General features: G+C 46.0%; 1 protein-coding gene across 2 annotated transcripts in view; it reads right to left on the reverse strand.

Annotated features, from left to right (window-relative positions):
• The window catches only part of LOC139534086 (metallophosphoesterase domain-containing protein 1-like), a 45,442-nt gene that overhangs the window by 21,974 nt on the left and 9,840 nt on the right, over nucleotides 1-13,628 (reverse strand). For both annotated transcript variants that reach the window (XR_011666903.1, XM_071332815.1), the window contains exon 4: nucleotides 1-143. This exon is cut by the window's left edge and continues 83 nt beyond it. Coding sequence is in view for 1 of the 2 variants with exons in the window: in XM_071332815.1 (XP_071188916.1) it covers nucleotides 1-143 (143 nt within the window). In the remaining variant the exon portion in view is untranslated. The remainder of the gene's footprint in view (nucleotides 144-13,628) is intronic.

Below are 13,628 nucleotides of genomic sequence, written 5' to 3' on the forward strand. Positions count from 1 at the left end.
GTTCTCGTAGTTCTCTGGTTTCAGCTTGGAGGCCGACGGGAAGTAGTAGAAGTCCTGCTTGATCAGGTCAGCCATGAACTCCTGGTCAAAGGTCAACTCATGGTTCCCCGCAATCACTATCTTTATGTCATAGGGCAAGGTGCCTGGGAGAGAGGAGAGAAAGGAGAAAATGGACCATCAGTTCAAAAGTAGTCCACACCCATTCAACAAACTTCTACAGGTGCAACAGAGTACCAAAATCCAATGGAAAAAGATAATTTAATTGAAACAGAATTTCTTTATTTTTGTCTCATCTGTCATGGGTCTTACTAGCTCCGATCCATCTTAGTTGCAATGGTGTCAACAATCAAATGTGCTTTGTTCGTTCTCACAAAGACATCTCTCATCTGACAGTCACAGTTCCATTAATCACAGGTAACAAAGGAATAGGAAAGGAAATATTTCAGGGAACTTTCAATACAGTTATTTCATTATTTAGCATTTTAGGAATATAGTAATTGTTTTGATTTTAGGAATATTATAAATAAAATTATTTTAGGACTATAGTAAATAACAAACATATTCTATCTGAATAACTATTTTCTACATGAGTCATTGCTTGCGCATCTTTATCATAGAATGGACCCTTCATCCAAACTCAGTCAATAATCATGTACTGTAACTCCTCCTCTTTAATTGGCTATTCGATCCGCGCTGCCTGTCCAACACTGTGGCAGGCCAACACACACATTTACATATCCTCTAATGTTTTCAAAGGGTTGATGTAAAAAAACGTGCGAAAAACCATGAAGAATCTGGGGTTCTTCTTTGTCTACGAGACGTGAGATGCCTAGCCGTTTGTCAGGTAGCACGGTTGATGGAGACTTCAATCACTGTGTGTTTTTGACAATTACTGCGAGAACGATGTGGCATGCTGTGTGTGTGTGTGTGTGTGTCGTGGTGCTGAAAAGGAGTAATTAAACTCAGCTTTAGCAGAGGCTGCCAAATCAAGAGACGGCTCTGTCACAACAGCCAGTCAGAGAACAGTGACAGCATCCAGAGAGACAGAAGGGGGGAAAGAGGGTAGGAGAAATGGAGGAACCCGAAAATCCTTGAGTGGAAAAGAGGAAGAACTAGCTAGGCTGAATGTAACACATTTTTTACTTGCATGTAAACTTGTTTTATAGGGTTATTGTACAGATAGACACAATGGAAATAAACTGTATGGACCTTGATTTGAGTTTTTCTTACTTATAGAAACAACAAAATAACCTAAAGCATAAGAATGATCTTACAACATGATTTTTGCACCTGAAAACAAAGGCAGGTTTACATACTGGCATGATTTAACCGCAAAAAAATGTGTGGCCTAATGTACACGTCACAAAGAAGGGTCATAACCCACTTGTAACAATCATATAATTACAATTATTATTTTTCTATGGTTACAATAAATGTTCACAATGTGTAGCCATAGAAATAGTGGAATGTGTACCGTAACAGATAAATAGCGCAATGCCTTTAGTACAGTGCCTTGCAAAAGTATTCATTCCACAGAGCTGGGCTTTACGGAAGAGTGGCCAGAAAAAAAGCCATTGTTCAAGATTTTTTTGGGGTGTTTGCCAAAAGGCATGTGGGAGACTCCCGAAACAAATGGAAGATACTCTGGTCAGATGAGACTATAATTGAGCTTTTTGACCATCAAGGAAAATGCTATGTCTGGCGCAAACCCAACACCTCTCATAACCCCGAGAACACCATGTTTTTCATCGGCAGGGACTGGGAAACTGTTCAGAATTGAAGGAATGATGGATGGCGTTAAATACAGGGAAATTCTTGAGGGAAACCTGTTTCAGTCTTCCAGAGATTTGAGACTGGGACAGAGGTTCACCTTCCAGCAGGACAATGACCCTAAGCATGCTGCTAAAGCAACACTCGAGTGGTTTAAGGGGAAACATGTCTTGGAATGGCCTAGTCAAAGCCCAGACCTCAATCCAATTGAGAACCTGTGGTGTGACTTAAATATGGCTGTACACCAGCGGAACCCATCCAACTTGAAGGAGCTGGAGCAGTTTTGCCTTGAAGAATGGGCAAAAATCCCAGTGCCTAGATGTGCCAAGCTTATAGAGACATACCCCAAAAGACTGCTGCTGCAAAAGGTGCCTCTACAAAGTATTGACTTTGGGTGGGTGAATAGTTATGCATGCTCAAGTTTTCAGTTTTTTTTGGTCTTATTTCTTGTTTGTTTCACAAGAAAAAACATTTAGCATCTTCGAAGTGGTAGGCATGTTGTGTAAATGAAATGATACAAACCCCCCCAAAAAATCTATTTTAATTTCAGGTTGTAAGGCAACAAAATAGAAAAAATGCCAAGGGGGTGAATACTTTTGCAAGCCACTGTATCTATCTTCATCCTTTACTGGCAGACAACCCAAGTGCCATTTCCAGCCAATAAAAACAAAATTCTGAAAAAAGTTAACTCTTCATAACAGAGCCAATTTCAGAAGCCAACCAAGGCCCCAGAGTTCCCAAACACCAACATGGACTGGCCGGTATTCACAGTTCCACTCAAGAGAGAAGTGGCATCCTTCAAAAAGATCGAAGTCCAGCCTGAGAAATCAACCCTCCTGCATCATCCAGCTGACCCTGAAAAAGGTGTTCAGGGACACGTGGCATTTTGCAGCGGGGATGAACCATCTCACAGATCTACATGACGGCATGGTTGGCTCCATCTCACAGAGATCTAGACAAATCGTCAGCTCCATTAAGGAATGATTGTAACGCTCGTCGTTGGAATGAGAAGAGGAGGACCAATGCGCAGCGTGGTAATTATCCATTTTAATAAGAATACTTGAACAATGAACAAAAACAATAAACTGACAAACGAACGAAACAGTCCCATATGGTGATAACACAGACACAGGATACAACCACCCACAAAACCCAAAGGAAAAACAGGCTACCTAAATATGTCTCCCAATCAGAGACAACGACAGACACCTGCCTCTGATTGGGAACCATACTAGGCCAAACACAGAAATAGACAACCTAGACATACAACATAGAATGCCCACCCACATCACACCCTGACCAAACAAAACATAGAAACATACAAAGCAATCTATGGTCAGGGCGTGACAATGATGTAGATGCCTATCAGAGGAGCAGGGTCTTCTTGTTCAGATTCCAACATGGTAGTTTGGCATGTAACGCCGGCTCAGTTTTATAAAAGTAGTGAGGGAAGAGATCAGAAGGAAGTGTACTCAATGACTTTCCTTTAACCAATTATGAGTAGGCATTGCCTACTAATTGCCTACTCATTTGTTGACGTTGTCATTGGAAACACGTATCTTCCCCTTTTACTAGAAAACTATCCATTTTCACATATGTTGATGTTGGGGTGGTGCTGGAGATAATGAATATGAACAATTTTGAAATGTCCTTTTAAAGAAGATAAGCCTGCAGATACCCCTGGAGCAAGGACAACAGCAGAAGTTGGAACTCACAGAACACTGCAAGCCTGATGTCCCATTTGCAGATGACCAGATAGAGGCTGTAAAAAAGCCCAAGTTAAAGACGTTGGCGATTTGGAGCTTCTTCACAGCAGTGGCCAAAGCATTTAATTGCACCCCTGTGGCCAAGGAACACAAAAAACACTGACCCAGTATATAAATTAAATTATGTCCGTTACCCTAGATAGGATGTGACCGGATAAAATCCATCAAATACGTTCACTGGCCCTCAGTTAGGAGTGGAGTTAGGTTGACTGGAGTGAAACATACCTTGTTCAATAAACACGCCCCCGCATCCACCTCCATTAATTCAAGTTTTATGGGTGACATTTTAAATCATGTTCTGTGAAAGACTGAATCTGCATATTGTATGACTAGGATTATGGCCAGGAGCGTTTCCTGACTACATGACCTTACCAGGAAAAACTCCTGGTCCTATGTACTTTATGAACACCACCAGTGATCAAAACATTGTGTTCTTCCAATGAGTCAAAGCAGGCCGTGCTTGTCTCTCTTTATCAAACAGAATCTACATAAAGGCACAGTGGATCAATGTAGCAACGCTCAAATCACCATTCCACAATACAGTCTTTCTCCCACATCCACAAAGCACAAACGTTGGACACAATAACTCACTCAAACACAAAAGTAGATGGAGAAAGATGAACGCGATGCTTTTGGAAAAGAGAAAGGAAGGTGAGAGAGAGACGACAGAGAGTGAAAGAGAGAAAGAAAGAGGCAGAGAGACTAATCCAAATATGCAGGCAGCGGAGCACTGTCTGCTGTTGTTAGCAACCATCTCTTCCCAGCTTTTGTCTTAGATTTCAAAAGCCGCTTTCAAGCAACAAATAGTTTAAATTTCCCTGTGAATCACCCACACAAAACAGCAAGCCTTCTCTGTTTCAGTTCAAAAGAAGTAATCAAATAAAAACACATGTACACACACGCACACACACACACAGTAAAACACACTCGAAAACATGCACAACACTTCTAAGTCTAAAGCTTGTCTAAGCAGCCCTGCACTACATTCTCCTCCCAAAAGACACACTGCAGAGGCACTCTCTCTCCATCCCTCCCTCCCTCCCTCCCTCTCCATCCCTCAGCCTCCCTTTATCCCTCTCATTTCCTCCCTCACTGTCCCGTGTGTGTGTGTGGTTTATTACAGACCCAGTGCTAACAGGGTTAGTTAAGGGGAGTGATCTGCTGTCTGAAGGGACCTGTGCTTGACTAGATACAGTGGAATGTGCTCTATACTGGCCTTTACAATAACTCCCAAATCCTCAATATCCTAGAAGCCGAGGAGGGCGGTTAGTCTGTGTGTCTGTGTGTGAAGCTTCCGGCGCTCCCGCCACCATTGTTCCGGTGTTCCGATGGGTGGTCCTTGCCCTTTGAAGAGGAAAATCCCTGTTTTGCCCAAATCCATGGCATGTCGAGGGGGATTACTGCCCTTTGTGTGTGTGTCTCTGTGTGTCTGTGTGTGTGTGTACATGTGTTTGTCTGCAAGCCCAACTTGTTCTAGCTGCCCATGGACATAACAGAGTGTGTATCTACCAGTAACGTAAACTCACCCCATTCAGTACAAATGTGCGCAACCGCGACATTCAAACGAGGCTGCAAAGAAAACTAATGGGACTGTAGTGACTGTGTTGACTTCAAAATCTGGGGTATGAACTACGTTTCTATTCAAGCGTTGATCGACATGGTAACGGCTCTATAGCATTGGAGAAAAGTAGAAAAAAACGGACCCTCCGTTACATCGTGACGTGTCATGCCGTAACGTACAGCACGCATAAAGCAACTATTTCTGTCTTACAATCTCTCTCCACCAGGTGTAGCACTTCTCTCATCGTTTAAAAACAAGAAATGGACAGTGACGGGGGTAAGGGAGGATACCTAGTCATATTTTACGTCGTCACTGCAAGCGATCACGACTCTCAAAAAAACTGTTTACTTCTGAAGACCACTTTAGCACCGTCCTAAAAACCCGATTCAAATTCGACACAAACCTTCAAATAGGTATGTAATGACACATTATATAAACTCTTTATAGTGTTTTATTTACATTTTAGAGGCAATTTGGTGATAAGTTGGACAGATCGAGTGAAAAAAAATGTTTTTCCCACACAGCATCTCTCCTTCTCACTATCACGCATTACATGCTGACCAGCCCGGACACGTCGCGTGCGCGAGCGTCGCAAAATAAATGTAGAAATCCATGTTATTCAATTATTGCACCCACACTGCTTGCGCGCGCCAACGAGCGCCTGCGACGCCAAGGGCTAAAATAGAAGTCGTTCCTATTTCTGACGCAGATCGCGCTGAAAGTCATCTCCTCGTTGGTTTATAGAAGCAGGTACCCACGTGCCATCTCCTCATTGGTTATACCCACGTGGGTGACTGAAAGACGAACTTTGTTGCCGGTTGTCGTGGTAATACAATGAAAGTTTAGATGCGATCACCATATAAGTTCAAAGATGAAAAAGCCTGGAAGGAGGAGAGATGACTAGAAACTATTCGGTTGGCCATTTTATGTGTGGATTAATTGTCGGAGTAGAGGTCCTTGTGCATTTCAGGTAAAATAACAACTCAATGTTTATATCCCAGGACAAAATAGCTAGCAACAGCAAGCTAGCTAAATAGGACAAATTAACGTTAGCTAGCAATTGCAAGCTAGCTAGCTAAATTGTCATACATGTTTAATGCTTTTCGACCTGTTGTCACGATCGTGTAGAAGAGATTCGGACCAAAACGCAGCATGAGGAAAATAAGCCATCTTCTTTTAATAAATGAACGAAGATGAACATGAAACGAAAACACTATACAAACAAACAAAACAACAAATGATCGTGAAGCTAAATAACGCAAGTGCACAGACAAGCAACAAACGTTAAACAAGACAACTACCCACAAAAGCCTACTGCCTATGGCTACCTTAAATATGGCTCCCAATCAGAGACAAATGAATGACAGCTGTCTCTGATTGAGACCCAATCTAGGCAGCCATAGACATAACTAGACAACCTCACAATATCTATCCCATACACAATACAACACCCATAGACTAAACAAAACACACACAACATACAATGCCCACCCCAACTCACGCCCTGACCAACTAAACATAATCAAAATAACATAAAAATAGGTCAGGAACGTGACATAACCCCCCCCTCAAGGTGCGTACTCCGAACGCACCACCAAAAGTCTAGGGGAGGGTCTGGGTGGGCATCTGTCCACGGTGGTGGCTCAGGCTGAGGGCGAGGTCCCCACCCCACCATAATCAATCCCCGCTTCTTTATCCCCCTCACAATGCCCACCCTCCAAATAACCCCACCTAAATTAAGGGGCATCATCAGGATAAGGAGCAGCACCGGAATGAGGGGCAACACCGGAATGAGGGGCAACACCAGAATGAGGGGCAACACCAGAATGAGGGGCAACACCAGAATGACTGGCGGATCCTGGCTGGCTGGCTCTGGACGCTCTTGGCTGGTTGACGGCTCTGGACGGTCATGGCTGGCTGACGGCTCTGGACGGTCATGGCTCGCTGACGGCTCTGGACGGTCATGGCTCGCTGACGGCTCTGGACGGTCATGGCTCGCTGACGGCTCTGGACGGTCATGGCTCGCTGACGGCTCTGGACGGTCATGGCTCGCTGACGGCTCTGGACGGTCATGGCTCGCTGACGGCTCTGGACGGTCATGGCTCGCTGACGGCTCTGGACGGTCATGGCTCGCTGACGGCTCTGGACGGTCATGGCTGGCGGAAGGCTCTGGTTGATCCGGTCTGGCGGAAGGCTCTGGCTGATCCGGTCTGGCGGAAGGCTCTGGCTGATCCGGTCTGGCGGAAGGCTCTGGCTGATCCGGTCTGGCGGAAGGCTCTGGCTGATCCGGTCTGGCGGAAGGCTCTGGCTGATCCGGTCTGGCGGAAGGCTCTGGCTGATCCGGTCTGGCGGAAGGCTCTAGCGGCTCCTGTCTGGCGGACGGCTCTAGCGGCTCCTGTCTGGTGGACGGCTCTGTAGGCTCATGGCAGACGGGCGGCTTTGCAGGCTCATGGCAGACGGGCGGCTTTGCAGGCTCATGGCAGACGGACAGTTCAGACGGCGTATGGCAGACGGGCAGTTCAGGCGCCGCTGGGCAGACGGGCAGTTCAGGCGCCGCTGGGCAGACGGGCAGTTCAGGCGCCGCTGGGCAGACGGGCAGTTCAGGCGCCGCTGGGCAGACGGGCAGTTCAGGCGCCGCTGGGCAGACGGGCAGTTCAGGCGCCGCTGGGCAGACGGGCAGTTCAGGCGCCGCTGGGCAGACGGGCAGTTCAGGCGCCGCTGGGCAGACGGGCAGTTCAGGCGCCGCTGGGCAGACGGCAGACTCTGGCCGGCTGAGACGCACTGTAGGCCTGGTGCGTGGTACCGGAACTGGAGGTACCGGGCTAAGGACACGCACCTCAGGGCGAGTGCGGGGAGAAGGAACAGTGCGTCCAGGGCTCTGGAGACGCACAGGAGGCTTGGTGCGTGGTGCCGGAACTGGAGGCACTGGGCTGGAGACACGCACCGTAGGGAGAGTGCGTGGAAGAGGAACAGGGCTCTGGAGATGCACTGGAAGCCTGGTGCGTGGTGTAGGCACTGGTGGTACTGAGCTGGGGTGGGAAGGTGGCGCCGGATATACCGGACCGTGAAGGAGGACACGTGCTCTTGAGCACCGAGCCTCCCCAACCTTACCAGGTTGAATGGTCCCCGTAGCCCTGCCAGTGCGGCGAGGTGGAATAGCCCGCACTGGGCTATGCAGGCGAACCGGGGACACCACCTGTAAGGCTGGTGCCATGTACACCGGCCCGAGGAGACGTACTGGAGGCCAGATACGTTGGGCCGGCTTCATGGCATCCGGCTCGATGCCCAACCTAGCCCTCCCAGTGCGGCAAGGTGGAATAGCCCGCACTGGGCTAAGCACGCGTACTGGGGACACCGTGCGCTTTACCGCATAACACGGTGTCTGACCAGTACGACGCTCTCTCACTCCACGGCAAGCCCGGGGAGTTGGCTCAGGTATCCAACCCGGCTTCGCCACACTCCCCTTTAGCCACCCCCCAAGAAATTTTTGGGTGAGCCTCTCGGGCTTCCAGCCTCTCTTACGTGCTGCCTCCTCATACCAGCGCTCCTGGGCTGTGGCTGCCTTCTTCTCCTCCCTCAAGCGGCGATTCACACCAACCTTAGCCCAGGGTCCTTCTCCATTGAAAATTTGCTCCCAACTCCATTCCTCTTCTCTCCATTGCTTTAGTTCCTTCCCTCCTTCCTCAATCCGCTTGGTCCTGTTGTGGTGGGTAGTTCTGTCACGATCGTGTAGAAGAGATTCGGACCAAAACGCAGCATGAGGAAAATAAGCCATCTTCTTTTAATAAATGAACGAAGATGAACATGAAACGAAAACACTATACAAACAAACAAAACAACAAATGATCGTGAAGCTAAATAACGCAAGTGCACAGACAAGCAACAAACGTTAAACAAGACAACTACCCACAAAAGCCTACTGCCTATGGCTACCTTAAATATGGCTCCCAATCAGAGACAAATGAATGACAGCTGTCTCTGATTGAGACCCAATCTAGGCAGCCATAGACATAACTAGACAACCTCACAATATCTATCCCATACACAATACAACACCCATAGACTAAACAAAACACACACAACATACAATGCCCACCCCAACTCACGCCCTGACCAACTAAACATAATCAAAATAACATAAAAATAGGTCAGGAACGTGACACCTGTCCCCAAATTAATGTCATTGGTTCAGAGTTTGTTTTGATATTTTAACCTGCGTGTCGTGATCGCGTTTGGTGTGGGGGGGCCAAAATAAATTTATGCACGATAGTGCACGATGGCACACGCGCGCAGCCGGTTTGGGTTCCGTGTTAGTTTCGCTTCCCCACCCGCCATTTTTAAAAAGACCCAACGGGGTTCATTGCCGTCTTGAATCATGCAGAAACAGGCAGCGTTTAGGTCATGTCATTTATTTTGTTGGCAAGGGGAGAAAGTATGCTTTACAATGGTATTGACATTACAGTTGATCTGGAAGAATTACGTTTTTGGGGCGCTAAAATACGGTCAATTGTACGGACCAAGGCAATGTACAAAGGTGAGTGAGTTTACGTTACTTACTATAATGTCTCCTGTACATTCAATCAAGTCATTCTATGCCATAACAGCCTAGTAACATTGGTCTGTCTACAGAAGCAATAACTACTGTTTATAAGAAAAAAGACATGTTGAGACTCAACATGGATTAGCATTACAATGCCCATTCAGTGTGTGTGTGTGTGTGTGTTTGTGTTTGTCTAATCCCTCCCACCTGAACATGAAGCCATGAAGCAGACACACTCTTCTAATTTCCTGTTTAAACACCACCCACACATCCGTGTCACATACACAATCGACAAAAACACGCACACAAAAACACAAGCGACTAAGCAAGCAACGCATCCGAAAAACACACTCTGCCCTCACACAGTACAGTCCAGTAATCACACACACACATTTCATTTGCACCCACAACCTAAACGCAAATCCGACAGACGGTAATACCGCACCATCACCGGCCTAGTAGGCGGTCTCTGTCTTTCCTCTCACTCTCTCTCTTTATCTATCTCTCGTTTCACTCTCTTCCATTCTCTCTTGCTGTTCCACTTTCATACCAAGCCTACTAGCACATACAGAAGACAAAGCATCAAAATAGCAGCCTGTCCTGTTCTTCGTCACAACGTCACATCAATAGTCAACCACTGAAAAGGTTGATGAGTCAGAATACAGCCAGAGATAGAGGTACTGGGCACGCATGTCACGTTCGTTGTAATGTGGAAGAGAGGACCAAGGCGCAGCGTGATATAAATACATTCTTCTCTTTATATTAACGAAATGAAGAATACTTAACAGACTTACAAAAACAACAAACGAACGTGAAGCTATATAATGAAAAGTGCAGACACAGGCAACTTACACATAGACAATCACCCACGACATACCCAATGAATATGGCTGCCTAAATATGGTTCCCAATCAGAGAAAATGATAAACAGCTGCCTCTAATTGAGAACCAATCTAGGCAGCCATAGACATACAAACACCTAGACAAAACCCCATAAACATACAAAACCCCTAGACATGACAAAAACACCTACATCCCCCATGTCACACCCTGACCTAACTAAAATAATCAAGAAAACAAAGATAACTAAGGCCAGGGCGTGACAACGCATTACGTTGAACCAATGTGGAATAGACGTTGTATTGACGTCTGTGACCAGTGGGACATTATGTATATGTGTAGAGTGAACAGCTGGTTCTGAGCTTGACTTGGAAAGAGAAGAGAAAAAAATAAAATAAAAATACTTTGGTGAACTTACACTCAAACTTCTTTTCATACTAGCTCTGATCTTGCTGATAGCTACTTCATTGAAGAAAAATATACTTACTATGACTTCGATATGTGGTTATACCATCTAGCTACACTACATGACCAAAGGTATGTGGACACCTGCTCATTGAACATCTCATTCCAAAATCATGGGCATTAATATGGAGTTGGTCCACCTTTGCTGCTATAACAGCCTCTACTCTTCTGGGAAGGCTTTACACTCGATGTTGGAACATTGCTGCGGGGACTTGCTTCCATTCAGCCACAAGAACATTAGTGAGGTCGGGCACTGATGTTGGGCGATTAGGCCTGGCTCGCAGTCGGCGTTCCAATTAATCCCAAATGCTCGATGTGGTTGAGGTCAGGGCTCTGTGCAGGTCAGTCAAGTTCTTACACACCGCTCTCGACAAACCATTTCTGTATGAACCTGGCTTTGCGCACGGGGGCATTGTCATGCCACAAAGTTGGAAGCAAAGAATGGTCTAGAATGTCATTGTATGCTGTAGCATTAAGATTTCCCTTCACTGGAACTAAGGGGCCTAGCATTAACCATGAAAAACAGCCCCAGACCATTATCCCTCCACCACCAAACTTTACAGTTGGCACCAGTGATGCACCGATATGACATTTGTGGCCGATACCAGATATTTTTCTTGACAAAAAACCCCAGATACCGATAACCAATATTTACATTTTAGCGGCCTTTTAAGCATTCTAGTACAGTTAAATAGTTAACACACATACATGGACGCAGCGGTCTAAGGCACTGCATCTCAGTGCAAGGGGCGTCACTATAGTCCCTGGTTCGAATCCTGGCTGTATCACATCCGACCGTGATTGGGAGTCCCATAGGGCGGCACACAATTGGCCCAGCGTCGTCCGGGTTTGGCAGTCATTGTAAATAAGAATTTGTTCTTAACTGACTTGCCTAGTTAAATAAAGGTTACACACACACACACACACTGACCAAAAAGTTATTTTGTTGGCGTTTACGTATGTCCCCATTACCAGTAAAACATATTCTATCTAAATCATATTCTATCTAACATAATTATTTCACTTACTTGCTGTGCTGTTTCATTGTTCATTTGTTCAGTCGTTTCATTCTCAACCAGGATTTCATCATAAATGTCAAGCAGTGAAATTTCAGCTCTGTCTGTCCGTGGCCTCTCTTCCTCGGTGCGCACTGTCACTGTGTCCGTTTCCATCTTGTCCAGCTGTGTATGTAACATTTCACGTAAACCCTATTTCTTGTCTGGATCGAAGTAGCGGTCCTTGTACATAACCTTGAGCATGGTGGCGACACAGTAAAGAGAGAATGCCACCGAATCGCTTGTTCACAGCCTGTGTCGGCAGTTTTGTTGAGCAGGCGTTTCAACGCCATGACAGAGGATATCATGTCTGCTGCAGGTGCAGTTGATGAGCTTATTTCTCCAGTCAGTTGTTTGAATGGAGTTAGCTAGTGTGTTCATGTTTCAAACATGTTCTCAAATGCCATTGAAGTGGCAGCAGCGGTATGACAACCAGCACATTCATGAGCATGAAATACGACTTTCCTCAGTACGAAATCCTCGTTGACCCACAGTGCTGTCAGACTCAGCATGCTCACGAGGCTGATATCGCTGGTCCAAATGTCAGTCGTGAAGCTAATAGCAGTGACGCTTTTACTGCGTAATAACCGGTAGGAAAACATCTGAAAAATAGCACACTTGGTAGTATGTACCAGTGCTCGAATAAAATCGGCGAAAGTCAACATCACCCACGACAGAGAACAGTTGATTGTCAAGGGCAATGAATTCCATTATCTTGGCGTTAATGGAGTTCTTACTCTTTCAAATGACTGCTCGACTTGTTGACTGCTCGACTTGTTGACTGCTCGACTTGTTGACTGCTCGATCTACACAGCAGACATTGTGGGCTAGGTTAGGAATGCCGTGTTGCACATGAAGCGCAAAATTTACGTGGCGTCTTTACGTTATGTACCTACGTTATATAGGTATGCACGTCAGCTTTGACATCGGTTTTGTACATCTGCGTTAACTAGACATCGGGCCGATGTCAATGTTGGCATTTTTAACTAATATCGGCCGATTCTGATATCTTGACCGATATATCGTGCATCCCTAGTTGGCACTATGCATTGGAGCAGGTGGCGTATTCCTGCATCTGCCAAAACCAGATTTGTCCGTCGGACTGCCAGATGGTGAAGCGTGATTCATCACTCCAGCAAACGTGTTTCCACTGCTCCAGAGTCCAATGGCGGTGAACTTTACACCACTCCAGCTGACGCTTGGCATTGCACATGGTGATCTTAGGCTTGTGTGCGTGCGGCTGCTCGGCCATGGAAACCCACGTCATGAAGCTCCTGACTAACAGTTCTTGTACTGACGTTGCGTCCAGAGGAGCTTGGAACTCGGTCGTGAGTGTAGCAAAAGTTTCCACTTTACATTAGCAGCACTTACAGTTGACCAGGGCAGACCTAGCAGGGGGGGAAATTGACGTCATAATGTCCTCATAATTTTGTATTTATAGTGTACCTTAAGATGAATGCACTAACTGTAAGTCTGTAAAAGGTAAGAGAGAGAGAGAGGGAGATGCCAAATGCCCTGAAACAGACAGAGGCATAGAGTTTCCAAGATCATTAAAATCACAAACATTCTCTTACCTACAGTGGCAAGAAAAAGTATGTGAACCATATGCAATTACCTGGATTTCTGCATAA

Source organism: Salvelinus alpinus, chromosome 11, assembly GCF_045679555.1.
Source record: "Salvelinus alpinus chromosome 11, SLU_Salpinus.1, whole genome shotgun sequence".
NCBI lineage: Eukaryota > Metazoa > Chordata > Actinopteri > Salmoniformes > Salmonidae > Salvelinus > Salvelinus alpinus.